This window comes from Equus asinus, chromosome 22 (genome assembly GCF_041296235.1).
Source record: "Equus asinus isolate D_3611 breed Donkey chromosome 22, EquAss-T2T_v2, whole genome shotgun sequence".
Classification (NCBI taxonomy): Eukaryota; Metazoa; Chordata; class Mammalia; order Perissodactyla; family Equidae; genus Equus; species Equus asinus.
This window is the reverse complement of record NC_091811.1, coordinates 14816524-14841405: the sequence shown is the minus strand read 5'-3', so window position 1 is coordinate 14841405 and position 24882 is coordinate 14816524. Positions and strand designations below refer to the sequence as shown.

The following is a 24882-nucleotide window of genomic DNA, read 5'->3' as shown; positions in this document are numbered from 1 at the left end:
GTGGGGAAGTTTCATCCTCCCCTCCCTTTCCCTCGCTCCCTCACACCCATGCTTCAGGCCCTGGGATCACCAGCTGCACCTCCCAGCTCTTCACCATTCCACAGCCCCATCTTTCCTTCCGTGCCCTCTGGGCGATCTTTTCCTCTCTGATCCTCCGTTTCTACTGCAGACAAGGGGGATAAGGAGAGGAGAAGGCAAGTTTTCCCCTTCCCCTACAGGAGCATCAGCAAAGGGAATGGGGGCTCATCTGTAACACCATCTACTTAAGCTATGGCAAGATTATTTTAGAGAGTGAGGGAGCTGTCAAGCATTTAGATGCCATTCTCGCTTTGGTCCTGCAACACTACTGCAACTGTATTGTGGAAAAGGTACTTCCTGCTTATTCTTTCTCTCCCACACCCCATCCCTGCCTTCTCTCTTCCCCTCCAAGGACAAGATGCCTGGCCTTGAATGGGACTCAGTGTGGGGCTAGTGCAGTGACTTCCTTGACCACATTTCAATGCTTTTACTTAATACTGCTACTCTGAAACTCTAACCAGCCCAAGGAAGAGCCTACAGAAATTTTAGGGCTGTTGAAAAGTGTCACCTCCCCTGCTGGCATGCTATGTAACATGCCTTTGGGCTCTTCACTGCCCTCTCCAAGGGACGAGGAGGAACAGATGAGTAATACCTAAATTCCCTAACACATTCATGGGAAGAAGTGTTCAGGGGAGGTAGAGGGAGCCACAAGGAAACGTCTTGCCTTTGTTATTTGTCCTGAACATCTGTCCCTAGGGCAGGGAGAAGAAGCCCTTCTCATTCCCTGTCCATCTGCCACCCAACTAGACACCCTTCGGGAGAACTCCTTGTGTGAAGACAGCATCCTAAGAGATAAGGAAGTTAGACCTGTCCTAATTTAGGAGTTGTATGAGGGACTCTGGAAGTAGGTTGGTGAGAGGAGTGGCCCTTTTCCCCTTTTGGGATGTGCAGGCTTTCCCTTCCTGAGCTGCCCTCAGAGGGAAGATGCAGGGCTTCGGCTAGGGGAGGCTATGGCAGGCTGAGCTCCTCATCCCCCAGGTTCTGTGTAGGCAGTTTTGCCTGGCCCCAGGATCATGCCTACCTTGGAGCTCTCTAAGCATACTGGTTGGTTCAGGGTATGAACCTGAAGCTGGATTATCTGAACGCCCTGACCAAGCTGACAAACATCCTGAGCAGCCAGCCCCTGGCCTTTCAATTCAAGTTCCCTCAGAAACTGGAAATTGTAACCTTCATGGTGGTAAGTACCGCTCAGGAGGATGGAGGTGGAAATGCAGAGAGCAGGGAGGATGGGTCCTCATGGAAACCATTGGCAGTGCTCCTAGGCTAGGCCTGGAGGGTAGAAGTCCAGATTTTCCAGTGTTCTCGTCCTACCTCAGTGTTCCCTTTCCCATCCTCAAGGCAGGGGGAGCACTGTGGGGAAGACGTGGTTGGGAGTAGGAGAGAGGTACTGTTCTTCAGAGTCTTTGCAAGTCCCTGAAGATTCCACCTTCTGCCTCTTGTGAATATGGCCTGGAATGGGAGGAGGGGAGGAACGCAAGAAAAATATGTTCATGATCCTCTTGGTCTCTGGGGGTATGTGTGGGTGTCTCAGGAGCTAATCAAGGAGGAGCCGTTGAACTCCATCTCCAGCCCCATTAGGCAGAAGGCAATGAACATCATCACTGACTTCAGGTAACAACATGCCATCCACTCTCTCTTCCTTGTCCTGTCTATATTTCAGCTCTTTATTCCCGAGTCTGTCCTCATCTCTTATTTTCTACTTCTGCTTTTAGCATAAGAGGCCCCAGGCAATAGTAGACATTTACTAGACAACGTCTGCCACTTCCTTTTGCCAAGAGTTTTTGGGTGGGATTTTCGAAACACCTGGCAGAGACTGCCTCTCCCCTCTCCACAGGCACTTGCTGTTGCTTCTTGCCCAGGCTTCCTTCTGCTTTCAGGGCTGTCCCTGACTAGGCACTTCTGTCTCTCTCACTGATCCCCCATTCCCTTAAGACATCTGGGGAACCAAAGAGTAATATATCATCCCCAAGATATCAGTACCCTTTCCTGTACTAGTCATGCCTCCTCTCTTTCCCTTAGTTCCTTTCTTTCCATCTTCCTGGCTCTTTTCACCTTTTCTTACTGTTTCCTCCTTTTCCTCTTTCATTACCTTTTTTTCTAGTATCTCCCTCTCTCTTGCTCCTCTTAGCCCTCCATCTCCACCTTGGCCCTCTGTGCCTCCCTCAGCTGTTATTCCCAGCCAGCACTCTCTGGTTCACTTCTGCTGCTCCCTGGATCTTAGGAATCTCAGGCCCCTCTTAGAGGTGGAAGGAAGAGCCGAGCTACTCTCTACCTGCTATAAGAGCGTATTCTGCCTGCCCGCTGTGGAGGCTCTGCAGAAGGAAGCTTCCAGTCCCAAGGAGGCCCAGGCCAATGTGGTAATTAACTCTCTAATGTTTCTCTCTTTGTTTTTGTTCTTATTTTTTTGAGAGGATGAGAAGTATAGGTTTGGCAGTTTTATGTAAGGATCATCTGCCTTCTTTAATAAAAATAAAGTCATTGGAAGGTAGACTTCCTGTGAGGAAGGAGTTGCTAGGTCATGCAGCCTGAACTCTACTCATGACCTGCTTCCTTCTAGGGGCACTCACTGATGACCACTGCCACCACTTTAATATTCTGGCCCAAAGGTCAACACTCGAGCCTTCCCTTTATAACTGTTGTACAATTGAAACCAGATTGGAAGTTCAAACATGACTTTACTAAAGGCCCACTTCAGGCTTCCCTGAAGGTAAACACATTCAGGGAGCCCCTGGAGCAAGAGATCTGAGTCCACTTCCTACAGGGCCGACGGTTTTTCTTTGAGGGAGGGAAGAGGGATGCAGTTTTCCAATTTGCATTCATATGTTTAATTCCTTGGATCTCTTTCATGTTCTCTGATTACTCCTTTATCTTGACTGGTTGTTCTTGTTTTATTGATGCCATAATCTTTTGAAATTTTTGAGGGAATCACTAAGAATTTTTAAAAATAAAGGTTTCTACTATTTATTGAATTAGTTTGGTTTTCTTTACGATCATTTGGTCTGTTTGGTTATCTTGGGCTTTCTTTTCGTCGGATACCTGGTGATCTTCTTTGTCAGTTCATATTTATTTATGTTATGAAGCAAGAACCGGGCCTTAGAGAGAGGGCTAAGGTGGGTTTCCTCTGGTTGTGTCCCCATGGGGTCTTCATCAGTGTAGCTCTGGTTAGGGTAGGGATGGTGTTTTGACAGGCTTTCCCCTGTTTGGGACAGGCTGGGAATTCCAAGTGCCCTAGAAAGGATAGCTTTACTCTGGAGGTAGCTTTCTCTTGAGTACTTTTTTCGGGGAGAGGAGAGCTGCCTTTCTTTTCCTTTGCCCCTCCTGGTCTGTTTTGGTGGTCCAGAACTGTCACAAATGTTGCTTTGGTTTTCCCAGCAGGCCCCTACCTTTAGGAGCCCTCCTAGGCAGATTACCTACTTTCTTTATAAGGTTTATAAGGTTTGGGGTGGGGCCACCTAGTTCACTAAAGAATGAGAGGGAGAAGTCTACTGCCCTGGCTTTTGTGAATTGGTTACCCTGCAGACTGCCGGGCCAGTCCTCTTCCTTCCCTGGAGCCAGCCAGCCTCTCAGTCATGGCTGCTGACTGAAGCTGACCCACTGGGAGCCGAGCCCCAGAATGAGCTCAGGTCAGGGGTGGGTTGGAGGGGCAGGGTAGCTATGTTGTTAGGGAACTCCCTGTCCACTAGGACAAACAGCACATCTGGCAGACATTTGTGCTCTGGTGAAAACAACAAGGAAATTCATTCAAGTTAATAGCTGGCAAGTCACGCTTGAAATGTAGGGGAAAACTTGTGGGGCAGAATTTCTTAAGGAAGGTTTCCTGGGAAAGCCAGAGTGCTGAGTGGAGTTTAGAAGGAGGGATGGGGCTGAGAGTTTGGCAATTCTTTGAGCCCCTCCTCTCCCTTCAGGAGCTGTTCAGGGAGACCCTGCAATCCCTCCGAAGACTATTGGAGACTCTTGTCGTTGAGAAGCCCACTTGGACCTGGTACTGGTTGGAGGTTGGTGAGAAGGAGCCCCTGAGAGTTGGTGTATTAGTTTCCTAGAGCTGCCATAACAAAGTACCACAACTGAGTGACTTCAAACAACAGAAATATGTTATTTAACAGTTGTAAAGACTAGAAATCCAAAATCAAGGTATCTGCAGGGTTGGTTCCTCCTGGAGGCTCCAAAGGAGAATCTGTTCCATGCCTCTCTCCTAGCTTCTGGTGATTCCTGGTGACCAGAGTGTCCCTTGGCTTAAAGACGTATCATTCCAATCTCTGTCTCTATTTTCACAGGGCCTTCTTCCCTCTGTGGTGTGTGTATGTCTGTGTCTCTGTTTTCTTTTCTTAATAAGGAGAGCAGTCCTTGGTTTAGGGCTCACTTAAATCCAGTATGAACTCATCTTAATTTGAATTCATCCACAAAGACCCTATTTTCCAAACAAGGCCACATTCTGAGGTTCTGGGTGAACATCAATGTTGGGGAGGACACCATCAAGCCAGTACAGCCAGGAACAGACCCACGGAACAGTTGGGGGCAAAATAAGAGGTAGAATTGAGGATGAAGGTTCAGTGCAGAGCTTTTAAGGAAAGGATAATCAGGGCTAGGATCCAAATAACCTTGGTCTTCCTTTGGAGGAGAAATTTTCCTTCTTCCTTCTTCCCCTTCAGCCACTGCTGTGGTCATCTCTTCTTTCTGCTCCCCTCTTCTCCTTCACAGTAGTTAAACCTTCTGGCCTTCCACCCTCTGCAGTTCCAGATTCTGGCTCTTCTGTTAGCTGTGTGGCCTTGAGAAATTATTTAACTTTTGTCTGCCTCAGTTTTCTCCTGGAAAATAGGATGATAATAGTACCTAGTTAATATAGTCATTTTGATAATTAAGTGAGATAATATTTATAAAGTTCCTGGCTCAACGGAGTAAAGCAGGTTCGAATAATTTGCTCATTTTAAAATTGTTTGTCTTTCTATTGATTTGATTTCCTTTATGCTAATGTCATTGTGATGCTCTGGCCTGCTCCTGAATATCCTGTTCCCCAGTTACCACATGAAGTTTAAGATGCCTTTGCAGTTCTTTTTGTTGTCAGAATATCAATCGCTAAGAAGTATAGTCAGAATATTGTATTCAAAAGTGACTTGAAATAACTATTTTCCTTATGATTATGTTATCAATGATATAATTTGGACTTCTTTGTGTTAAAGTTTAGGATTTCCTTTTATTTACTTGAAGAGTTTGATTATGTAAATATTTACATAATTAAAAACTTAAAACTCTATAAAATTTTTCTCAGAGAATTCTTGCTCCCATCCCGATCTTCTTAACCTCATTCCCACTCACACACTAGAGATAACCATTCTCATTAGCTTCTGGTTTGTTCTTCCTGTTTTCTTATTGTAAAAATAAATGAGTCTGTGTTTACGGTATATTCTTCTTTCCCTTTCTTTCTTACACAGTAGGTAGCACGTTCTATCCAGTGCTCTGGACCTGGCGTTTTTCACTTATCCACATCAGTTCACAGATGTATTCCTTATTTTTATGGTTTCATACATTGTGTGGATGAACTATAGTCTGTTCCATCAGTCCCCCTGTGGATGGGCATTGGGCTGTTGCCAATCACTTTGCTGCTAGTTTTCTTCTTTTTATTTTGAAATGATTGTAGATTCATAGGAAGTTGCAAAAATGGTACCTAGAGTCCCTTGAATGCTCCACCCAACTTCCCCTAATGGTGACATCTTATATAACAGCAGTACACTATCAAAACCGGGAGCTGACACTGGCACACTCTTGTCAGACTACAGACTCTACACGGTTTTCACCAATTTTTACATGCACTTGTGTGTGTGTGTGTTATATGCAATTTGATCTAACGTATAGAGTTGTGAAACCACCACCATCATGATGTAGGATGTTCCCTCACCGAGAGACACTCTCTTGTATTACCGCTAGATAGTCACATCTCCTCCTACCTCATACCTGTTCCCTGGCAACCACTAATCTGTTCTCTGACTCTCTAGTTTCGTCATTTTGAGGGTGTCATATACAACCTTTAATGGGATTGGCTTCTTTCACTAAGCTTAAGGCTCTTAAGATCCTCAAAGTTGTGTGTGTCAATGGTTCCTTTTATTACTGAGTAGTATTCTATGGTATGGATCCTAGAGTTTGTTTAATTATTTACCCAGTGAAGGACATTTATTTGGGTAGCTTTCAGTTTTGACTATTATGAAAAAAGCTCCTGTGAACATTCATATACAGGTTTTTGTGTGAACATGAGTTTTCATTCTTTGGGATAAAAACTTGAGAGTAATTGCTGAGTCATATGGTAAGTATATGTTTAATTTTATAGGAAACTACCAAACTGTTTTCCAGAGCGGCTGAACCATTTTACGTTTGCACCACAATATATGAGATGTCCAGTTTCCCTGCATCCTTGCTAGCATTTGGTATTACTTTTAAGTTTTATCTCATTGTGGTTTTAATTTGCATTTGCCTAATGGCTAATGATGTTGAATACATTTTCATGTGCCTATCTGTTATCTATATTCTTTCTTTGGTGAAATGTCTGTTCATGTCTTTTGCCCATTTTTAAATGGGATTGTTTTCTTTAATGTTGAGTTTTGAGAGTTCTTTATATATTTTAATCACAAGTCCTTTGTCAGATCTATGTTTTGCAAATGTTTTCACCCAGTCTGTACTTGCCTTTTCATTCTCTTGACAGGGTCCTTCAGAAAGCAGAAGTTTTAAATTTTGATGAAGTCCATTTTATAATTTTTTCTTTTACAAATGATGACTTTGATGTCATGTCTAAGAACTAGGTCCTGAATATTTTCCCCTATGTTTTCTCCTAAAAGCTTTTTAGTTTTACATTTTATGTTTAAATCTGTGGTCCATTTTGAATTAATTTTTGTATAAGGTATGAGCTTTGGGTTGAGGTTCAATTTTTTGCATATGAAAGTACAATTGTTCCAACACTATCCTTTATCTGTTGAATTGCCTTTACAACTTGGGCAGATTCAATTTGCCGTATTTATATAGATCTATTTCTGGACTCTGTGTTCTGTTCCATTGGGCTCTGTGCCTGTTTCTTCACTTATACTCACTATCTTGATTATTCTAGCTTTAGAGTAAGTCTTAAAATTCTGTAGTATAATCCCTCCAACTTTCCTCTTCTTTTTATCTTTGCATATAAATTTAGAATCAACTTGTCTACATCTGCAAAACATCCTGCTGGGATTTTTATGGAGTAGCCTTAAATCTTCAGATTCATTTGGGAAGGATTGAAATCTGTATTACGTTTAGTCTTCTAATGAACATGTTATGTCTCTTTATTTATTACATTTTCTTTGATCTTGTTCATCAGCATTTTGTAGTTTTCAGCATACAAATCCTGTGTACATTTAAGTATTTCCTTTTTTGGAGATATTTTAAATGCGATTGTTTACAAATTTTGCTCTCCAGTGACTCAGTGTTATCATATAGAAATTCAATTGAGTTTTGCATGTCGATCTTATATTACTTCTAGTACTTTTGTGTGTGTGGATTCCTTGGAATTTTGCATGTATCTTGTTTGCAAATAGAAACAATTTTCTATCTTCCTTCTAGTCTTATACCTTTTATTTCGCTTTCATACCTTACTGCACTGGCTAGGACTTCCAGTATGACGTTGAATAGGAGTGGTAAGAGTAGACATCCTTGCCTTGTTCTCCATCTTAGGGGAGAAGTCATTCAGTCTTGTACCACTAACTATGGTGTTTACTGTAGGCTGTTTGTAGGTGCCATTTATCAGGTTAGGAAGCTTGTTTCTGTTCCTAGTTTGCTGAGAATTTTTAATATGAATAGATGTTGAATTATGTAAAATGCTTTTTTCTGCATTAATTGATATGGTCATGTTGATTTTCTTCTTTAGACTTGTAATATGGCAAATTACACTGATTGATTTTCAAGTGCTGAAGCAATTTTGTGTTCCTAGGATAAACCTCACTTGACTGTAATGTATTATTCATTTTATATATTGCTGGATTTAATTTCCTAGTATTTCATTGAGGATTTCTGTCTATGTTCATGAGGGATATTGACTTACAGTTTGCTTTTTTGTGTGTTGTCTTTGTCTGATATTGATATCAGCTTATTATTGGCATCATAAGTAAGTTGAGAAGTGCTCTCTCTTCTTCTGTCTCATGGAAGAGAGTGAGTAAAATTGATGTTATTTCTTCTTTAAATGTTTACTAGAATTCATCACTGAAACCATCTTGACCTGGAAATTTCTTTTTTTGGAAGGTTTTTTATCTATACATTCAATTAAAAAATAGTTATAAGACTATTCAGGCTATCTATTTCATCCTAGGTGAGTTTTGGTTTTTGAAAAATTGGTCTGTTTCCATTTCATCTAAATTGTTGAATTTATGTGAGTTAGGAGTTGTTTGTAGTATTCCCTTATTATGCTTTTAATGTTTGCATAAACTCTTTTTCAGTCTTGTATCTTTTCTCTTTTTTCTTTGTCAAAAACTAGAAGTTTTTATTGATTTTATTGATCTTTCAAAGAACCAAATTTTTGTTTCATTTTTTCTCTGTTTATTCTTTTCATATTTTTTCTCTATGTTTTTGTTTTCAATTTTATTGATTTTTTCTATTATCTGTAGTATTTTCTTCCTTCTGCTTGCTTTGGGTTTATTTTACTTTTTCTAGTTTGTTTTTTTCTGTTTTGTTTTGTGTTTTTTTGCTTTTGTTTGAGGAAGATTAGCCCTGAGCCAACATCTGCCACCAATCCTTCTCTTTTTGCCGAGGAAGACTGGCTCTGAGCTAACATCCATGCCCATCTTCCTCTACTTTATATGTGGGATGCCTGTCACAGCCTGGCTTGATGAGCAGTGTGTAGGTCCGCACCTGGGATCCGAACCAGAGAACCCCAGGCCAATGAAGTGGAACGTGTGAACTTAATCACTGCACCACCGGGCTGGCCCCTCTAGTTTGTTTTTTAAGGTGGAAACAGATTATTGATTTGAGACTTTCTCCTTTTCTAACATAAACATTTAGTGCTATAAATTTCCCTCTAAGCACTTCTTTAGTTGCATCCCATACCTTACAATATGTTGTATTTTCATTATCATTCAGTTCAAAATATTGTATAATTTCTCTTGAGAGTTCCTCTTTGGCCAATAGATTATTTAGAAGTGTGTTGTTTAATTTCCAGATGTTTGTAGAATTTTCTGTTATCTTTCAGTTATTGATTTCTAGTCTAATTCCATTATGGTCAGAGAACATACTTATGATTTCCATTTTTAAAAATTTAAGGTTTTATTTTATGAAACAAGATATTGCCTATTTGCTTTTGTTGGATGGAGTGTGCTAAAATGCCAATTGATGTCAATTGTTCAGTTCTGCTATATCCTTGCTGATTTTCTATTTACTAGTTGTATCCACTGCTGAGAGAAGAATATTGAAATCTCCAAATATACTGAAGATTTGCCTATTTTTCCTTTCACTTCTGTCAGTTTTAGCTTCATATATTTTGAAGCTCTGTTGTTAAGTGCATATACAATTAGGATTTTTATATCTTCCTGGTAATTTTTCTTTTTATCATTATGAAAAATCCTCTTTATTTCGGATAATTGTCTTTGCTCTGAAGTCTTCTTTTTCTGTTATTAATATAGCCACCCTTATTTTCTTTTTATTGGTGTTTGCATGATATGTCTTTATGCATCCTTTTACTTTTAACACACCAATATTATTATATTTGAAGTGAGTTTCTTGTAGATAGCATACAGTTGGCCATTTAAAAAATCCATTCAGTAGGCTCATTTGAAAAATTTCTTTCTGACACTGTGTCTTTTAATTGGTGTGTTTAGACTATTCACATTTAATGCAATTATTGGTATGGTTTTAGGCTTCTCACTTCATTGCTCATGTCCTACTGGTTCCCTCTGATTTTTATTCCTCCGTTTCCTCTTTCTTACTTTCTTTGGGTTATTTTCACATTATTAGTATTATGTGTTAGTTTATCTGTTCTGTTTTGATGATGTCTCTCTGTGTAGTTTTTATAGCAGTTCCTCTAGGGATTACAATATACATACTTATCTTTTCACAGCCTGTTTAGAATTAATATTGCACCACTTCAAGAGGAATGTAGAAACTTTATCACCATGTAGACCCCTTTATTCTCTCCCTTCTTTATGTTGTAGTTGTCTTACATATTACAATTACATACATTAAAACCCCATCAGACAATTTTATAATATGCGCTTTGAGATATTCAACATATTTTACAGATCTCGATAAAAGAATAGTCTATTCTATTTACCCAGATATTTATCTTTTCTGTTCAATCCTGATGTCCCAAGTTTCCTTTTGTTATCATTTCTCTTCCTTTAACAATTCTTTTAGAACAAGTCTGTTGGCAATGAATTCTCTTAGTTTTCCTTCACCTGATAATGTCTTTATTTCACCTTCATTTCTGAAGAGTTTTTTCCCACTGGACATAGAATTCTGGGTTAACAGTATTTCAATTTCAGCACTTAAAAATATTATTCTACTTCTTTATTTCTGATGAGAAATACACAGGCGTTCAAATCATTGTTTTCCTATAGGTAATGTCTCATTTCTCTCTAGTTGCCTTCAAGATTTTTTTCTCTGTCTTTGGCTTTCAGAAATTTTGTTATGATGTGTCTGCATATGGATTTCTTAGGATTTAGTCTGTTTGGGATTCACTGAGCTTCTTGAATCTCTAAAATTATGTCTTTCACCAAATTTGGGAAGTTTGCAACCATCATTTATTCCATTTTTTTTCAGTACTGCACTTTCCAATTTCCTGCTGGGATGCCAATGACATGAATATTGGACATTTTGGTATTATCCCACAGGTTCCTGAGATTCTGTTTATTTTCAATATTTTTTCCCTTTTTCTTGTTCAGCCTGGATGATTTTTACTGGGCTATCTTCAAGTTCACCGACTCTTTCCCCTGACATTGCCATTTTTCTATTAAGCCTACCCAGTGAAATTTTAATTTCAGTTACAGTACTTTTCAGTTCTAAAATTTTCTTTTATTTTTCCTTTGTATCTTCTGTTTCTTTGCTGAGACTTTCTCATGTGAGTTGAGATTTTCCTTGTTCTTTATATGTGGAGTAAATTTTGGATTGTATCCTGGACATTATGAATATTATGAGATTCTGGGTCTTATCTAAATATACAGAATATGTTGATATTTTCATTTTAGCAGGCAGCTGATGCAGTTCAGATCAAGCCATAATGTCTGATCAGCGTTCTGTGGGTTGTAGTTCCAGTATCAGTTCATTTTTCAAGGTCTTTGCAGTACTAGTCAGATGTGTCCCAAATATGTACTACACGTATGTGTCCCACTTTGGGACTAGGGTGGTAAACTATTCCTGTAGTTCAGTTCTCAAAGTCTGTATGTTTTTAGGATTAGATTTGTACATGTGAACCTTGATGGTGAGCCCATGAGTTCATAAACAACTTTAAGGTGTTTATTTTCCAAACTCTTCCCTCTCTGCAGTCTCCCTAATATTTTCTGCCTCTATAGGGCTCCCCTTTTTGGTCCTCCAGCCAGAAATCTGAGGCTTTAGTGACCCTGCCCTCTCAAGCATTTCCACCACTGTATCTGCATCTGGGGCCAAGCAATGGGGGGACAGAGAATAAAGAAAACGTCCAGAGTTCACCTCACACTTTTGGGACCACAGGTCCTCTGATCAGCATAAAGTTCCCTTCTCTCAGAGGTTTGGCTCCTGCAGCTTCCTCTTGCCACCACTGCTGTCACAAGTTTGCTTAGGGGCTGGGGCATGAGACAATTGGGGAAAGGGGGAAGAAAGAGCAAACAGAAAAATGGAGGATTCCCCCATGCTGAGGATTAGGAGTTCCCTTTCCTGCTCCTTGAGCTAGAATTAGAGCACTTCTCTGGGAGCTTTTCTCTTTGCAACCTGGTACCCAGGTTTTGGACTGTATTGAGTTCAAGCCAGAAGAAACTCGAGGGAAAAAATGGTAAACTCTCCACTGATTCAGTGTTGCTTTGAATTCTGGTCTTCTTCCCTAATACACCTGCTACTATTACATTTTGGAGTCCTCAAATGGCTGCTCCATGTATTCCATCCAGTTTTTAAAAAATTTTTATTTTATTAAGATCATAATAGTTTATAAGATTGTGAAATTTCAATTGTATGTTATTATTAGTCAGTCACCATATGTATGTGCCTCTTTACCCCTTTTGCCCACTCCCCAATCCCCTTCCCCTCTGGTAACCACCGAACTGTTCTCTTCATCCGTATGTTAGTTGATCTTCCACATATGAGAGAAATTATGCAGTGTTTGTCTTTCTCTGTCTGGCTTAGTTTGCTTAACATAATACCCTCAAGGTGCATCCATGTTGTTGCAAATGGGACAATTTTGTCTTTTTTATGGCTGAGTAGTATTCCATTGTGTGTGTATGTGTGTGTGTGTGTGTGTGTGTGTGTGTGTATACACCACATTTTCTTTATCCAGTCATCAGTTGATGGGCACTTGGGTTGCTTCCATGTCTTGGCTATTGTGAATAATGCTGCAGTGAACACAGGGGTGCATAAGTCTCTTTGAATTGTTGATTTCAAGTTATTTGGATAAATATCCAGTAGTGGGATAGCTGGGTCATATGATATTGCTATTTTTAATTTTTTGAGAAATCTCCATACTGTTTTCCATAGTGGCTGCACTAATTTGCATTCCCACCAGCAGTGTATGAGGGTTCCCTTTTCTCCACATCCTCTCCAACATTTGTTATTTTTTGCCTTGGTGATTACAGCCGTTCTATTGGGTGCAAGGTGATATCTTAGTGTAGTTTTGATTTGCATTTCTCTGATGGTTAGTGATGTTGGGCATCTTTTCATGTGCCTATTGGCCATCTGTGTATCTTCTGTAGAAAAATGTCTGTTCAGTTCCTCTGCCCATTTTTTTTGATTGTTTGCTTTTTATTGTTGTGTTGTGTGAGTTATTTATATATTTTGGAGAGTAACCCCTGGTTGGATATATGATTTGCAAATATTTCCTCCCAGTTTGTGGGTTGTCTTTTCATTTTGTTCCTGGTTTCCTTTGCCTTGCAGAAGCTCTTTAGCCTGATGAAGTCCCACTTGTTTATTTTTTCTTTTTTATTGTATATCCTTTATTATATGTCCTTTCTTTTTAATTTTTTCATGTCTGAGTAGACATGTTATTCAGAAAGATTATTCTAAGACCCATGTCAAAGAGTATACTGTCTATATTTTCTTCTAGGAGTTTTATGGTTTCAGGTCTTACCTTCAAGTCTTTGATCCATTTTCAGCTAATTTTTGTGTATGGTGAAAGATAGTGGTCTATTTTCACTCTTTTGTATGTGGCTGTCCAGTTTTCCCAACACCATTTATTGAAGAGATCTTCCTTACTTCATTGTATGTTCTTAGCTCCTTTGTCAAAGATCAGCTGTTCGTAGATGTGTGGGTTTATTTCTGGGCCTTCAATTCTGTTTCATTGATCTATGTGTCTGTTTTTGTGCCATTACCATGCTGTTTTGATTACCATAGCTTTGTAGTATATTTTCAAGTCCAGCATTGTGGTGGCTCTTGCTTTGTTCTTTTTTCTCAGGATTGCTTTAACTATTTGGTTCTTTTGTTGCCCCATATGAATTTTAGGATTCTTGCTCTATTTCTGTGAAGAATGTCATTGAGATTCTAATTGGGATTGCATTGAATCTATAGATTGCTTTAGGTAGTATGGACATTTTAGCTATATTTATTCTTCCAATCCATATGCATGGAATATCTTTCCATTTCTTTATGTCATCATCAATTTCTTTCAATAATGTCTTATAGTTTTCATTGTATAGGTCTTTCACCTCCTTGGTTAAATTTATTCCTAGATATTTTATTCTTTTTGTTGCAATTGCAAATGGGATTGTAGTCTTGAGTTCCCTTTCTTTTAGTTCATTATGAGAGTACAGAAATGCGACTGATTTTTGTAAGTTGATTTTCTACCCTGCAATTTTGCTGTAGTTGTTGATTATTTCTAGTAGTTTTCCAATGGATTCTTTAGGGTTTTCTATATAATAAAATCATGTCATCTGAAACAGTGAGAGTTTCACTTCTTCATTGCCTATTTGGATTCCTTTTATTTCTTTCTCTTGCCTAATTGCTCTGGCCAAAACCTCCAGTACTATGTTGAATAAGAGTGGCAAGAGTGGGTACCCTTGCCTTGTTCCTGTTTTCAGAGGGGTGGCTTTCAGGTTTTCACCATTAAGTATGATGTTGGCAGTGGGTTTGTCATATATGGCCTTTATTAGGTTGCAGTACTTTCCTTCTATATGCATTTTATTGAGAGTTTTTATCATAGATGGATGTTGGATCTTGTCAAATGCTCTCTCTGCATTTATTGAGATGATTGTGTGGTTTTTATTCCTCATTTTGTTAATGTGGTGTATAACATTGATTGATTTGTGCATGTTGAACCATCCCTGCATCCCCAGTATAAATCCCACTTGATCATGGTGTATGATCTTATTCATGTATTGCTGTATTCAGTTTGCCAATATTTTGTTGAGGATTTTTGCGTCTATGTTCATCAGCGATATTGGCCTGTAATTTTCCTTTTTTTGTTCTCCTTGTCTGGCTTTGGGATCAGGGTGATGTTGGCCTTGTAAAATGTGGTAGGAAGTGTTCTGTCTTCTTCAACTGCTTGTAATAGTTGAGAAGAATAGGTATTAAATCTTCTTCGAATGTTTGTATAATTCTCCTGAGAAGCCATCTAGTCCTGGACTTTTATTTTTTGGGAGGTTTTTGATTATTGTTTCAATCTCTTTACTAGTGATTGGTCTATTCAGATTCTCTATTTCTTCTGATTCAATTTTGGGAAGTTATATGAGTCTAAGAATTTATCCATTTCTTCCAGATTGTCCAATTTGTTGGCGTATAGTTTTTCATAATATTCTCTTACAATCATTTGTATTTCTGGGGTATCTGTTGTAATTTCTCCTCTTTCATTTTATATTTCATTTATTTGAGCCTTCTCTCTTTTTTTCTTAATGAGTATAGCTAAGGATTTGTCAATGTTGCTTATCTTCTAAAAGAAGCAGCTCCTTGTTTCTTTGATCCTTTCTACTGTTGTGTTTTTTTGTTGTTTCAATTTCATTTAGTTCTGCTCTAGTTTTTATTATTTCCCTCCTACTGACTTTGGGCTTTGTTTGTTCTTCCTCTTCTAGTTCTGTTAGGTGTAGTTTAATATTGCTTATTTGAGATTGTTCTTGTTTGTTAAGATGGGCCTTTATTGCTATGAATTTCCCTCTTAGGACAGCTTTTGCTGCATCCCATACTAGTGGTATCATGTATTTTCATTTCTCTCCAGATATTTTTTTGATTTCTCCTTTAATTTCTTCAATGATCTATTGGTTTTTCAGTAGCCTGTTGTTTAGTCTCCACATATTTGTGACTTTCCCAGCTTTTTTCTTGTAGTTGACTTCTAGTTTCATAGCATTGTGGTCAGAAAAGATGCTTGATATGATTTCAGTCTTCTAAATTTATTGAGATTTCCCAACATATGTTCTATCCTTGAGAATGCTCCATGTGCACTTGAGAAGAATGTGTAATCTGCTGTTTTTGAATGGAGTGTTCTATATATATCTATTAAGTCCATCTGGTCTAGTTTTTCATATAAATCTACTATTTCCTTGTTGACTTTCTGTCTGGATGATCTATCCATTGATTTAAGTGGGGTGTTAAGGTCCCCTACTATTATTGTGTTCTTGTTAATACCCCCTATTAGGTTTATTAGTAGTTGCTTTATGTACTTTGGTGCTCCTGTGTTGGGTGCATATATATTTATAAGTGTTATGTCCTCTTGGTGGAGTGTCCCTTTTATCATTAAATACTGCCCCTCTTTGTCTCTCATACCTGTTTTATCTTGAAGTCTACTTTGTCTGATATAAGTATGGCAGCACCTGCTTTCTTTTGTTTGCCATTAACTTGGAGTATCATCTTCCGCCCCTTCACTCCGAGCCTGTGTTTGTCTTTAGAGCTGTGTTTCCTGGAGGCAGCATATTGTTGGGTCTTGTTTTTTAATCCATCCCTCCACTCTGTGTCTTTTTATTGGAGAATTCAATCCATTTATATTTAGAGTGATTATTGATATATGAGGGCTTAATGCTGCCATTTTATTGCTCATTTTCCAGTTGTTCTGTATTTACCTTGTTTCTTGGCCAGTGTATTTTAGACTACAAATTCAGTTTGGTAGTTCACTATGATGTTTTTCTCATTATTTATCATTTGTGTCTCTGTTCTGATTATTTGTTTAGTGGTTACCATGAGGTTTGTATAAAAAAAAAATCTCATAAATGAGATACTCCATTTTCTGATAGCCTCTTATTTCCTTAGTCTAAGCTGATTCCATCTCTTTTCTCCTCCCCTTCTAAGTTATTGTTGTTAGAACTTATTCCATCTTGTATTGTGGGTTTGTTGTTAAAATGATGAGATTATATTTATTTTTGATGTTTCCTTCTCTTTATCTTTAAGGTTATAATTAAGTATTTGCTAACCTGTTCTGATAGAGAGCTGCAATTTTCTGATTTTGCCTGCCTATCTATCTCCTTGCTCAAGGCTTTTTAAACCTTTTTTTTTTTTTTCAGGTATGAGGGCCTTCTTGATCATTTCTTGTAGGTGGGGTCTTGTGTCAATGAATTCCCTTAGCTTTTGTTTATCTGGGAAAGTTTTTGTTTCTCCACCATATCAGAAGGATAGTTTTGCTGGATAGAGTATTCTTGGCTGAAAGTTTTTGTCTTTCAGAATTTTGAATATATCATTCCACTCTCTCCTAGCCTGTAAGTTTTCTGCTGAGAAATCCACTGAAATCCTGATAGGAGTTCCTTTGTAAATGATTTTCTTCTGTCTTGCTGCCCTTAATATTTTTTCTTTGTCATTGACTTTTGCTAGTTTACTACTATATGCTTCAGAGAAGGTCTTTTTATGTTGATATATTTAGAAGTTCTATTAGCTTCTTTTACTTGTATTTCCAACTCCTTCCCCAGGTGTGGGAAATTCTCAGTTATCATTTCTTTGAACAGCTTTCTGCTCCATTCTCCCTCACTTCTCCCTCTGGAATACCTATAATTGCATTTCCTAATTGAGTTGGATATTTCTCAGAGAATTTCTTCATTTCCTTTTAGTCTTAGTTCTCTCTACTCCTCCATCTGAAGCATTTCTGTATTTCTGTCCTCCAGACTGCTAATTCTCTCCTCCATAATATCAGCTTTGTTATTCAGGAAGTCCAGATTTTTCTTTATCTCATCCATTGTGTTTTTTGTCTCCAACATTTCTGATTGGTTTTTCTTTACAGTTTCAATCTCTTTTGTGAAGAATTCCCTCTGTTCATTAATTTGTTCCAGATTTCATTGAACTGTCTGTCTTTTCTTGTAACTCACTGAGATTTTTTATGATAGCTATTTTGAATTCTCTGTCATTTAGATTGTAAATTTCTGTGCCTTCAGGATTGATTTCTGGGCGCTTGTCCTTTTCTTTCTGGTTCGGAGTATTAATATATTTCTTCATACTGTTTGATGGTGTGTATTTATGCCTTTGCGTAGTGATAGTATCTGGTCACAGATTCCAACTGCTACCATTTGGTGTTGGGAGGTTCAGGAGCTGTGTAATCTGAGCTCCCTGCGATTCCTGCCATCTGTGCCTGTCCTTAGAATCTATGCTGACAGGGCTTGCCTGCGATTGCCAGCTAGCTCGCTCACAGCTCCTGTTTTTCTAACCTATGAACAGGTGCTCTGGCCAACTGGTTGAGCTGGAGTGCTAGGCAGGGGGAGGGGCACTTTCTTTCACATGCACGATCCCAGGGGCTTTCTTGCTCTGCCCTCACTGTGTGCTCTCCTGGTGTGCTGGCTTGATGGAGACACACCCCCGCAATAGCTTAGCCACCTCTGTGTGGGGCTTTCCCATAGGCTATGAGGGAACTTGGAGAGCAAAGGTGTTCCTGTGGAGCATTGACCCTTCCCCCTCTCCTCTCAGAGCTGCACCTGGTCCTGCCCCCTGAGTCGCTGCTGTTTGGGAGGGAGAGAATATTCCCTTACCTCTTTCCACTTCCTCTCAGGGGTTCTGGCACCTCCACCTTCAGATGTATGACTGTGTGGATCTCTCAGACGTCTTTTGTGTTGTGTGAATGTCCTCTGTTGGTTTATGAATGTCCTTTTCATTGTGTCTTAGGGGGCAGAATCTAAAGGAAGAGCTCACTCTGCCATGATGCTGACGTTCCCTCTCTCTGTCTAGTTTTTATAGCTGTATTAACAGAGAGACAGGGTGGGTGGTGCTTATTTCATCTTACCCAGAACCAAGACCCCTACTTTTATTATTCCCAATTTCCATTCTAGTTTTCTTAATTTTTTATTATAGAAAATCTCAAGCATCTACAAAAGTAGGGAGAATAGCACAATGATCCCTTGTACCATTACCCAGCTCCAATGATTAGTCATGACCAGCCTTGTTTTATCTATACCCTATACACTCCCCAGCCTCCTCCCCTCTATATTATTTTGAAACAAATTCCATACCATTTTATCCATAAATATTTCAGTATGTTTCTCTAAGAGATAAGTATTCTTTTAAAAAAATATATAACCGTGCTATCATTATTACATTTAAAAATTAACATTAATTTCATTTTTAAAATATCATTAAATATTCAGACATTCCAATTGGTTAGTTTGTCTCTTAAGTCTCTTAATCTATAGATTCTCCTTCCATTGTTTTTTTCCTTAAAATTTATTTGTTGAAGAAACCAAGTCATTTGTTCTGTAAATTTTCCACATTCTGGTTTGTGCTGATTACATCCTTTGGGGTGACTTAACAAGTTCCTCTGTTCAAATCCTTCCTATAAATTAATTGTTAGATCTAGAGGCTTGATCACGAGTCTGAGCAATTTTTGGCAAGGATTACTTCATAAGTAGTCTTGTCTTCTTCCACCAAGAGGCACATAATGCTGGTTGTCTCTCTTTTTGAGGCGTTTACAGCTTTTGATGATCACTACTTAGATTCATTAATTCATTAGTGGTTAAAAATTGGTGATACTCTTTTTTTTAAGACCTTGTGATTGGGATATCACTTGCTACAATAAAGTATGCAAATCTTAAGTGTACACTTAGACACATTTTTACGTATGTATACATCTGTGTAAATACCAGTCAGAACAGAATATAGAACATTTCCAATACCCCAAAAGGTTCCCCATGTTCCCTCTCCCAGTGAATAACCCACACCAGTGATAGCCACTATGTTGCCTTCTAGCACCATATATTAGTGTAGCTTGTTCTTGAGCGTCACATAAATGAAGTTGTATAATATGCACTTTTTTGTGTCTGTATTATTTCACTTCAACATTGTGTTTGTGAGATTCATCCATGTTGTTACATGTAGCACTAGATTATTCTTTTTTATTGCTATGTAATATTCCATTGAATGAATATACTTCTATTTATTTTTGCAAAAGGATGATGCAATTCTATCATTCCTCATTCATTTTTAGCTGTAATTCTAATATAAAGTGAAACCACCTTTAAAGACTATGTGATTACCTTGAGGAATAGCTTTTCATATAGAAAAGACAAGATAAATGCTGGATCCTTTCCCTTTAACAGTTTACAAAGTAATTAATTGTTTCCTAGTATTCTCCAAAAGTGACCAGTGATGTTATTTCTCTAGTATCCTTGAATTTAAAATGAATTTTAAAATGTTTTATGTGTTTTAATCAATTACAACTATTATTCTTATTTATGCTTAAATTCTTCCATCTTTGATCAAAGGGGGCCTCTTCAGATTGGCTCCTGAATCCCTCTACATGACTCCAATAGTCTTCAATAGCTTCCTTGCTCTTCAATACAATATCTTGTATATTTTCTGTCTCAGTCCTGGAATCAACTGTTTTTCCAAGGAGTTCTGATTCCTCTTATTGAAAAATGGCATTTAGAGACCACAGTCTTAGCACTGGGATATTTCATCAGAGTTTGGCTGCAAGGAAGACTTGCAGAGCTCCCAGGAGAACTCCTCATATCTTCATGAAGAGTGTTTTTTGTTATTAGTGTAGCGTCAGTATTCTCTTGATTTGGTTGTGGATTTTTCATCTGCTGCTTTTCCCCTTTTCAATTATAAATTGCTGTTTGTTTGGCTGCATCATTGTCAGATTGATTGCTGTAGACTGACACGTAGCAATGCGTCTTTGGATCAGTGGCATTTTGGGCCCATAATTTACTAATGGTGAGAAACTTATACATTGTGTTTCAAGTAGGAATCATCCATAATTATATTTCTCAAGCAGATTTATACATAATTCACCCTTGAATCTGTGAATACTGCGATGCTTCTGTGTTATCACTAAGTTCTCTTTCTACTGAAGAATGGGAAGCAGTGGGTAGGGAGACACTGGGGTATGTTGACCCTTTGACGTGAATCACAGTCAATATAATTTGAGAGCCATGGCTTTAACCTGAAAGACGGAGGTACTAATTGAGCAGATTTCTAGCACCTAGATAAGGGCAAGATTGGGGCCTAGAGGAATGAAGTCTTCTGGTGCCAGACCCACACATATAATCTGCCTCTAGGCAAATAAAGTCCTGTTCTCAGAAGTCTTGCCCTGATACTTTGCAAAAGCCAGGTTTAAGGTTACACTTCTACCCTCTGGGTTGCAGCTAAACAAGACTCTCCTTTCATTCTTTTCTCCTTCCAGCTTCTGGACACATGGCTGAATTCCCAGAAGGACAATGAACGGGAACGGGCCATGTGGTGCACTGCCTGTATCCTTGGTTTTACTGCAAAAATGAACAACTTTGAAGTGAGTGGGAGCCTGCCCTAGAGCCTGGGCCGGCCCTGCTGCCCCCTCTGGTCACCCTTATCCCTACCTTTATCCCAAACTTTATCACATGTATTACCTAACCTTAATAATTCATCCTTATCCTCCATCTCCTTGACTCCATCCTCTGTTTTCTCTTGTGCATCCCATCTTGTTCTCTCCTTTCTCCCTTCTGACATCTTCTGCTTGGTCTTTTTCTCCATCCACCAATTCCATTCCACTTGGTTCAGTTTGATTCCATTCATCTTAACAGGAAGTTACTGAATACTCACCTTGTGCCAGGCACTGTGCTAGGTGTTACACTGGATACATAGAGGACCAAGACAGTTCCCTAGCTTCATGGATCTTACAGTCCACTGGGGAGAGAGGCATGCATAGAACACATTTAAATAGAGGGTAATAATGAATGTACAAATCAAATGTAGTGGGAATAAAAGATTAAAACACAAATGATTCCAAGTCGGGGTATCAAGGAAAACCTCACAGAGGAGGAGGCATTTGAGCGAGGCTTGAAGGATGAATGGAGTGTCCAGAGGCAAAGAAGAGGGACAATATAGAGTCATTCCAAAACTGTGATTCCTGTGTCCTTTGTAGCCACAATTCACCCACCTAATTCCTTTCCCATTAACCTCACCTAGTCTCACCTCTCATGTCTCTGGCACATGCATCCCCTCTTCCTAGTTCTTTTCCTGTCATTCCTCCCAGCCGAAGGGGGTGGCTGGGATAACCTGTGACTCTCAGCTCTCCTCCTCAGACGGAAATCAAGTTCACTAGCCTGGGGCGCTTGGTAAGGCTGCTGGCCGTGTGCTGCCAGGACCCAGTAGACGACATCTGCTTCCTGTCTTCCCAGGCCGTCTACAACCTCTACTGTATCCTCCTGCTACAAAAGCATATGGCGAACTTTCTCTTGTCCCTCCTGCTCTGGCCTCCCACTTAGGCCTGGCCATCCCCACATACTCTGTCCCAGGAGAGAGAGAGTCAAGAAGTTACTTGAGCACCTCATTTCCACTGAGGAACCTGCCATCAAACATCTACAGATACCCTCTTGGGACAAAATATCTATTCAGGAAGCAGAGTTTGTGAATTAGTTTCTCTCCCTCTGGCTGAACCCTGTACTCTTGCCCAATTCTGTCTCTGCTCTGAGGCAGGCAATGCGGGTTCCTTTGACATTAGCTCGCACCGTTCCTGGTCTTAATGCCCATTCCTCTGCTCTCAGCTCCATGGGATATACATCTCCCTAAGCTGACTTAGTTCAGTAGGTGGGAGGCAGGAGGGAAACGGGGGAGCCCAAGATGGCTTCTGAGTGTTTGAGGGGTGGGGTCGGGTGTCTTTGTTTCAGAGACGGGAAGGGAGAAACAGGGTCTGTGGGAAGAAGAGGGCAAGAGCGAAGTCTAGAGTGCCAACGTGTTCTACAACAACATCTGTGAGATTGCCAAGGTGAGGGGGCAGGCTAGGGACAGAGTGGGGAGAGCCTGAGCCTCTCATTTATACAGTATCAGAGACTCCTGGGCTGGGACTCTTTTATCCCATCTCCCTTCCCCTTCCATTACTGGATGTGACCTTTTTCTTTGGGGAAATTTTCCTGCCACATGCTCCCCCTTGAGCATCATGGGTCCTAATCCTTCTTTTTTACTCCTCCCCCGGAAGTATTTGCTTCATGCTAAAGATGCTTTGTGAGCAATGTGTAGACTCAACCCATGCTTCAAAGAGATGTCATTAAGGATCTTAGCCCCTGCCCTTCTCTCCCAGTGCTCTGCCTCTGCAACCTCTGACCTCTGAGCCCCATATTGTACCGAAGGTCAGGGTTTTCTCCCTCCCATCTCCAAAGACTGTCCACAGTGAAAGAGTCTTCTAGGAGCTAGGCAGACAGCACAGGCCTAGGACAAAAGCACATTATGTTCCGAAGAGAAGCTCTTCCTCCTACCCTAACTAGGAAGAATGGCACAGGCTATCTCGGGCAGGGGACCCAGGTGTGTCCAGCCTGATTCCACTCTGTTGCAGGCATTTGCAGAGTATTTCACCCAGATCCAGCTCACCTCCTTGGTGCTGACAGCCATGGAGGACCTGACTGACAGCAGAGCCAAGGTATCTCTGGCTGCAGCCCAGCTGATGAGTGCTGTCATGAAGGAGGGGGCAGAGACATGATAAAGGTAGTATGGTGCTGTGGCAAGAGCTCTGCCCTGCAAGTCAGGAGCCCTGGGCTCTTGCCTGGCTCTATTACTAACCAGCTGAAAGGCCTTGGGCAAGTCCCTCTCCTCTGTAGGCCTTAGTTCACTCACCTCTAAAATGTGGGCTTGGACTAGATTTTCTCTGCGGTCCCACTGAGCTCTGACATGTGTATCCTGAGCTCATAAGTGCAGTGCCTCCCCTCTGGGGGGCTGGTTGCTCAGTTAAGGACGATTGCTTACAGTTTAGGCAGCTGGAGGGCCTAGCAGGCAGAGCACAGGAAGCTTTGTTAGAGAAACTCATCCCGATTCCCTGGGGTGTCAGGGAGCTTAGACCCCGTGAAGGATAAGGCTGTGGACTGCAAACCAGCAAGCTCATGGAATGACTCTGACCTTTGGATAAATTTTCTCTTAGGTTAACATATAAAAACAAGAAGCTTTTGCATAAAATCCACATTTCTCACTTCACTGAAAAAACAAACCTTTAAAATGGGGTTACAAAGGCAACTCTCTGGGTGCCGCCATCCTTTATATGGGTGCAGGTGCTAGCTAGGCCCTCCTCTGTCTGAATCCTCTGACACCTGTTGCCTCCACTCATTTAGGTGACTTTCCTGGCTTAGGTACCAGAAATGGAAGGATCCCTCTGAGGGTGTCTTTGAGGCATTACAGTGAACTGGCTTCCCAGAGGCCCACATATTAAGGATCTGAGGGTCAGATGAGAGTCCTGTGGTCCCCCTGCTTCCAATGCCGTCTGTCCCTGCACTTTCATGTGTTGAAGTTGACCTCAGCTGGGAGGGGAACCTCGCAGTGTCTCCGGTCTTCTGCCATCCTTCCTGGAAGGTCTTGTGCCCCCTGAGTAACCCAGGAGCTCCCCTCTGGACACTGCGGCTATGGGCAGGCATTTGCTATAAGGGCCTTGGCATAAGCTTCTAGGGTTCCTTCGTGGCCCCTGCTGGTCTGGCCTCTGGCACTCCAGAACTCTGCCTTGAGAAGAGAGTCACTGGCAGGATTGCCACCAAGTCCCTTGAGTTTAGGGAATTGGTAGAGAGGGAGGAGGAGGGAAAGAAGCAAAGAAAGAATTACTGAGACTCTTCTGGCTCTGCCTCGTAGATTGAGGAAGTTGTGGAGGGCATCCTGGAATGGCTCAACTTGCCGCTGGAGCCCAGCACGAAGGAGGAGACCCTACGTGCTCACTGGCAGGCACCAACACCCACATGGTCGTGCCCATGCTGCTCAACAAGCCCCTGCCTTGGGATAGGTACCTCTCCACTGCTGGGGGGGGGGGCACATCCTCCAGCCCAATGACCCCTCCCCTGCCCCAGTCCAAGCCCAGCATAGCAATCACTGCACAGGGACGCTTTCTCTTTGATGTCAATCAAACTTCATCTCCATGTCCTCTGGCCCAGTCCTCTTTGGTCTCACTCCCTATAGACCCTAAGAGCTGGCCCTTCATACGTCCAAGGCCAGACTAGTCCTAGAAGCATGGTCGCTAGGGCTCATGACATGCTGTCCCTGGGTCCTGCAGAACCAATCTGGCCCTGTGGAAGGCGTTCGGCACCCAGCGAGAGACCACAATCAACGTCCTGCAGCTGCTCATAGACATCCTGGAAAAGCTCCACTCCAGAAGGGAAACGAGGAAGATGGCCTTCCAGACTGTGGTGGTCAGCATGAGGGAAGAGAGGGAGCCTAGGAATTACTGTTTGGGGCCTTGGGGGCAGAGCTGAAGATCAAGGGACAGCTGCAGGATGGAAGCCAATCTTAGGGAGGAGCAAAGAGGAGAGGTTAACACTGGAATCACTAATACCCTACATTCGATGAGCACTTTAC

The 24882-nt window shown here is 40.7% G+C and overlaps 2 protein-coding genes across 2 annotated transcripts in view; both read left to right on the top strand.

The window, feature by feature from the left end:
* The window catches only part of LOC139039734 (uncharacterized), a 114003-nt gene that overhangs the window by 58185 nt on the left and 30936 nt on the right, over positions 1-24882 (top strand). The gene's annotated exons all lie outside the window — the stretch shown is intronic.
* Positions 183-24706, top strand: LOC106831517 (maestro heat-like repeat-containing protein family member 7). The gene is made up of 9 exons (XM_044756117.2): positions 183-368; positions 1133-1255; positions 1610-1689; positions 2300-2435; positions 3984-4073; positions 20768-20872; positions 22230-22327; positions 24166-24313; positions 24581-24706. Exons 2-8 carry the CDS (start codon positions 1136-1138, stop codon positions 24311-24313), a joined length of 777 nt encoding a protein of 258 aa, XP_044612052.2. The 5' UTR covers positions 183-368; positions 1133-1135; the 3' UTR covers positions 24581-24706.

What these genes read in the sequence shown, in the direction of transcription:
- LOC106831517 (XM_044756117.2), top strand. Translation starts at nt 1,136, where the DNA reads ATGAACCTGAAGCTGGATTATCTGAACGCCCTGACCAAGCTGACAAAC. An exon ending in AGGAGGCCCAGGCCAATGTG is followed by an intron (nt 2,436 to 3,983) that starts GTAATTAACTCT and finishes CTCTCCCTTCAG; the next exon opens with GAGCTGTTCAGGGAGACCCT. An exon ending in ACATCTGTGAGATTGCCAAG is followed by an intron (nt 22,328 to 24,165) that starts GTGAGGGGGCAG and finishes TCTGCCTCGTAG; the next exon opens with ATTGAGGAAGTTGTGGAGGG.